Source organism: Nicotiana attenuata, unplaced genomic scaffold (assembly GCF_001879085.1).
Source record: "Nicotiana attenuata strain UT unplaced genomic scaffold, NIATTr2, whole genome shotgun sequence".
In the NCBI taxonomy this organism is placed as follows: domain Eukaryota; kingdom Viridiplantae; phylum Streptophyta; class Magnoliopsida; order Solanales; family Solanaceae; genus Nicotiana; species Nicotiana attenuata.
The window spans coordinates 310,352-316,504 of NW_017670403.1; the positions used below are offsets into that span (position 1 = coordinate 310,352).

Genomic DNA, 6,153 nt, shown 5'->3' on the forward strand with positions numbered 1-6,153 from the left:
CTAAATTCAGTTACTGCAGTAACTGAAAGCAACAAATTTCAACAGTAGACATTCAGTTCGATGAGGGAAAATAAGCTTTGACCGAATTACACAAATTTTTGGTTAAACAGTTTTGATAACAGGTTTCACTTTAGCTTGTTTGGATGATTGTTACCAATTGTATCGTATTATATTTTTTCCAGATGATGCCTTGCAGCAACTGGAGGTTTTTGATCAGATGATGGATATTCACTTGATGTAACAGTTTCTGGTGTTATGATTATCTTTCTTTTGTTCTTTGCATATAGATTATCTTATACATAAAACATCAAAATTTCTCTCTAAAATTATAAGAACATGCTCAATTGTACAAATCTTTTGAGCAATCACAGAACTGAACTGTAGCTTTCTTCACTTATATCCCTCTTATTTAAGTAGGTCTTCCCATTTGCAGTATTGTCCACCTGCCAATGCACGATAGTACCTATCTCTGCAGTAGACTGGCCTTCCATCAGCTGCTTCAGCGGCAGCTTTCGCCAAATCGTCGTCCTCCTTGACCTCCAATGGCAACCTTAACAGCTCTTCTTTCCTATAATTACATAATGAAATAACGTAAACTCATGAATTTTCAAGCATGATTCTAAGTTTCGAGAATAGAATACCTGATGCCCAGTTTTGTGCTGTTTTGTGAAGTGGAACTCAATGAGTTTTCTTTTGTTGAGAAAGTTCCCTGAATAAAATCTTGTACTGGGGTTGCGAATATGAATAATGAGACTGCTGCAACTAGTAAAGACCCTGTTCCTACCAGCGTTTGCTTCAGCATTTTAATGACTGGTTTCACCTAGATATTAAAAATTCCTTCAGACTTTTCATGCTCATAATATTGGAAAGACCTACTTTATGATATTAAGAATATGGTCCCAACAATTTCGTAATATTTGTGTAGACAGCTGATGTGTTTTATAGACTAAGGTGAACATCTATAATGTACTGTGCTGTTTCACATGGTTTATAGTTATATAATCAGTGAATAACTGGGAGTAGGAAAGTCCAAGAACATAAAGCAATAGCATCAATGTAGTACCTTATATGAGCCGAGCAGCCTATCGCGAGCTAGGATCTGCAAGGAATAATCACATCAAATGCCATACATGCAACATCGTTTCTGATAAGTTTTTCAAGAACTGCTGGTAGTTTTAGACTTTTGAAGGATGTGTCGCCATAAGGCTGGAACTAAATTGGCTTTACAATATAGATGTGGGTCAAAATCTTACTGAGGAAGTTGGGCGTGGAAAGATCGTAAGGTGAAAAGACTGTGTCCCGAGTTGGGCAGATAGGACGAGGTCGACCAAAGCCCAATAACGAGCATTCGCAGAGCGAGCCGTAGAAGTCGAGGTCGAATAGCGAAAGATAAGAATAACGGCTAGTGTAGTCTTGGAACTAGTAACAGGAATATTCTCCTGAATATTCCCTTTGTTGTACTTTTTAGGGTTTTTAGAGAATATCCCATATAAATAGAAAGAGAGAGAAGAAAAGGGGCACGTGAGATTGAATCTGAAAAAACTATTGTAAGAGGTTGACCATTGAGAGAAAACAAAGTTTACCTTTCCATAGTGATTGATTTTATCGATTATTCTTCTTTTCCGCTCACATGATCCAAGAAAACATTACTCATATTCTTGGTGACTGCTACATTTCGTTGCCAGAAAGAAGAATCTTCCACATCATTTGATATTTGGGTGACTTGTTCTTCCTATTTACATTTATTGTCATTTTCCATATTTATTGCTCATTATTCATCTTCATTTATTCCCTAAAGTGTGCATTTAGTGACCGAATATACGAGTATAAGCATTTGATAAACAGCCTCACCCAAACTCTAATTGTGGATCTAGAATTTATTATATTTAACTAGAATTTACCTATCATCATTCACTTAATTAGTTTAACAAAAAGGTTTAAGACTTTTTGGTCAAACAATTACATCGCGTAATTTTGCTATGCGGTAATTATACTTTCTTGTAGCATCTGTTGTTCAATGTCTCATGGTAAGTTGCAACTAATGAATTCTATACTGTGAAGAAGTAACTTTACCACTGAAATCTTTGGCATGGCTGGTCGCGCTAGGAAGAAAAGAATATTATGCAAGGACTGATTGATTCGACTAAGACAAGGGAAGTAAAGCTTATTGCTTTCACATGTAGCTCTTATTTCCCACTTATATATTGGACAATATTCACCTCACTGTTAGTCATTTCGGTTTTGGGGCCTTGCTTTTATCTTATATGTGAATCAAATCTTGTCAAGCAATATTACAAATTCTATTCTTGAATTTGCTCTTTTGAAATTGCTTGTAGTTCATTAAAGAAATCACCTTTTGCTGGTTAAAATTCAAGACAGACCTCTAACTATATGAAGTAAAACTTAGTTATGCAAAATAACTAAATATAAACCTGCATAGGGAAGGGACTGGAGTAAGAAGTTACTATATTTTAATGATGGACAGAGCTGAAAATTGAGTTGTTTAAGTTTTGTTACTCTATTTTCCCTCTTGCTGCTAGCTCTGTATTCTTCATAATCATGAGCACTTCCTGGATTCAGTTTATCTATTTTGAAGCGTTTTGCACTATGGGAATGAGGAGTAGCAGAGGAAGTAAAGAGAAAACACGTGTAAAATATGTATGCAAAGGAAAGACCACTAACCTCAGGTGGCTTCACCCACATCTGTCCATCGTACCATCCGGTCTCTTCATAAGGTATAACTGCTGATAAAAGCCTATCACCAACATAGCTCCATCCCTATTAGGGGTGGCAAAATGGTTCAAAGAAAACAGTTAACCACCCATATTATTCACTAGAAAATGGGCTGGATAATGAATTGTTTAAAAACGGGTCAAATATGGATAAGAACCATATTATCCATTTAGAAAATGGATAACAATGAGTAACCAATGGATAACCAATGGATCTAACTTTTACATTTATAAAGCCTCAAATTGGAGGTTCCTCAAGTTAGAGAGACTAAGAATCTCCCAAAAGTGATCATATACAAGAAGTCATGGATAATATGGGTAACCCATATTATCCGCCGGTTAACCCGTTTTTTATCCGTATTAAATATGGGTCAGGTCGGATAATTGAACCGTTTTTTCATTACCCGTTTTCAACCCGAACCATATCTGACACGACCCGCCCGGTTGCCACTCCTAATCCCTATTATGGTCATTGTTAGGAATTAAAACGTTAGAATATTAGAGTAGTAAGTTCTCAAGTTACCTATCTCCAATGTAGCTATATCCCTAACTGTTACAATATTAATTAAAAGAGTTAAGATTTTAGGTTAGATACTGTCCCACATTCGACAAATATCACATGCGTTCTAGTTGACACTTATAAGTTGGTGTGTCTTGTATTCAACTAAATCATTAAGTCTACAATGGAAACTGATACCAAGAGGATAGTTATAAGAATTTCGGAATTCAGTTGGTTAGTGATTGCATATGGATTGACACTAAAGGAAATATCATATACCATGCAGGTTTAATTTGACTAAGGGACATTATCATCTTTCTTGGTTCAATCAAAATGTGCATGTCACCTTCCGATTTCAATACATAGTACAAACTTCCTGATGCTCTCTGTTTGTAATAAAAATTACTGCTAACTGAGAGGTCAGATGTCAAGCGTTGTCTCCTGGCAACTACATATCTGTGCATTTCGGATGAGCTTGCAGTAAATGTGGCACACTTTTAGATGACTATGTGAGTCAAGTCTATGTTCTTTGTAGAAAATTTTAGCTTCGAAGTCAGACATGTGAATTTGTTGTGGATGTATATATACACAAGTCTGCATCCAGGTCTTCAAGCCCGTGAAAAACGATTTGACCAAAAAAAAAATGAAGTTTTGGAATTAAAGAACTTTACCAGATAAATTCTCAGGACAATGAGTGCAACAAGGAAAAGAGTCCCTGTACTTGCAGCCAGGAGAAATCTTAAAGGATCCTGCAGGATTGTCAAAATTTGAATGTCAATGTATATGAGGAGCTGCTATAAGATATTTTAATGACCGAGTGGATTCTTTTATTCTATGTTGTGTCTTAGAAATAAAAAAAGTTAGAAGCTATACTTGTTTACTAAACACGAGTATTCACTTTGGGGCTCTTTGAGAGAGAAAGAACTAGCACAAATTTACAATTTCTCATTTCATTGGTAGTGGTGATATTCAAATATGATGATGCTTTTTCTTTATATTAAGGATTATATAATTGTCTATACCTTTGAAGGATTGAAGCTTGCAGCTGCAATAGGTGCTCCCAGAACTGTGAAAGTAACTAACCAAAGTCCCCCAAGACGTAGGAAGAAGGACCCTGGTCCCAATTCTGCCCATGAGTATAAACCTTCATCTTTCAGTGATGAGTACTCATTCACCTAGTAATTGAAAAGCAAGAATGTTGTTATTAGCTTCGTTTATAATTTATATTGCTCGTCGATCTCCATATTAAGTCTCTTGTCGCTATGAAACTTCAGAAATGTCTATAATGCTATAACCTGGCTTACCATATGATTATGGCCTTCTGGAGCACATCATTTTTTTCTGAGTTTATGTTCTATGCGCACTGACTGTGTGAAATATTTACACAGTCAGGTCATTTATAAGGTAATCGGGGAAAATAATCTCTATGATAAGCCAAAATCAATGCTATCCCATGTTAAACTATACAAACGGTGTAAAAACTCATTAATTTACACTATTAATTTGTATAACTTAAATCCTGTATGAATATCTTTTAAGCTAACCCACTTTACTCCAGGTATAATTTCTTTTCTTTGTATTGGAAAAAATAATAATTTCATTAGTAAATAGTCAACTAGTATCCTGTACAAGTCTGCATGTGCAGAACAGGGAGAGGAGCAAAAAAAAACTTTATAGTATGTGAAACATACAATGCCCAAAAAATGGGGAAATTGTAGCTTAATCATACGTACCGGCCTTTGTTCAAATGGCACCTCAATTTCCAACCCAGGGTCCCAACTACGACCAGGTAATCCACTGCCATTACCGTTCATCTCATCTTTCAGTGCTCTCACACTAATATCCCTCCTACATAGAATCGTTGGTTTATCAGGCAAAATGATCCAAGAACCGCAGCTTCTGCCAATATTATTGTTGACTTGTTTTGGACTAGGAACTATAGAACAATATAAATTTAGCCTGAGCATTTCTGAATTCTCTTGCAACCTGAGAATTCAGAAGAAAGGGTCGAATGGAAGTTCTTTTTTAAGGGTTTTTTTTTTTAAAAAAAAAAATTATTTTTGGAGATTATGCATTATACGTGATGGAAAATGGAGTAAGTGAATGTTCTCTGTTATCTGCCAAAAATTGACGGCCTTTTTTTTTTTTCTTATTTTCGTCCAATTATAATCAGCCAACTGAGGGCTGCTCTTTTGGATTGTGTATACTCGACCACCAGTTTGAAACGTTGTGGTCCAAACTTGTGGCTCCTACACAGGATTATCTTGAATTATAGATCCTAATGTGAAACATTTTTTGTGGTATAGAAGGTAAGTTCGTGGTTATCTTGTGTTGCAACGTGGAAAGATTGTCTATGCACGCCATGTTGGTTCATTTCTCACTGTTCCATGGGGTTTTCTCTGATTTGAATTAAGAGGATGTATATTCAAATTGAAAAGCCTTCTCATAGAGTCTGGACCGAGAAGACACAACCCAACTGCAGAAAAAAGAAAAGCATCTTATGCACTATTAAAAAAAATTCTGGTCGCTTGCTAAAAGAATTAAAAGATTCACTTTTGGTACAAAAAGCATTTTCAGCAATATTTGGTTAAAAGCGAAGTGCGTTTTTCGACAGTATTTGATTAAAAGCTAGGTGTTAGCACGAGTAAGACAGCTAGCACCCTATTAGACGGAGGAAGAATGGCAATCTAATTTATTCCAACTTGATTACTTTAATTAGGAAAATGTACAAATTTGTTAATCTATATATTAAAGCAATAAAGTTACCATATATAATTGACATTATGGTAAAACCAAGTGGCAAGCTAATAAATGTCAATAGTATATGATAACTTTATTCTATATATTTGGCTATTCTTACAAATATATATATATATATATATATATATATATATATATATATATATATATATATTTGCTATT

General features: G+C 35.2%; 1 protein-coding gene across 1 annotated transcript; it reads right to left on the minus strand.

The window, feature by feature from the left end:
• Window positions 1-232: 232 nt before the first annotated feature.
• LOC109238924 lies at window positions 233-5,358 on the minus strand. The gene is made up of 7 exons (XM_019405421.1): window positions 4,965-5,358; window positions 4,254-4,406; window positions 3,903-3,980; window positions 2,683-2,778; window positions 1,064-1,099; window positions 642-820; window positions 233-568 (listed from the first exon to the last, which is right to left on the minus strand). The coding sequence occupies exons 1-7, from the start codon at window positions 5,196-5,198 to the stop codon at window positions 406-408; spliced, it is 939 nt and encodes a 312-aa protein (XP_019260966.1). The 5' UTR covers window positions 5,199-5,358; the 3' UTR covers window positions 233-405.
• Between the last annotated feature and the right edge of the window lie 795 nt (window positions 5,359-6,153).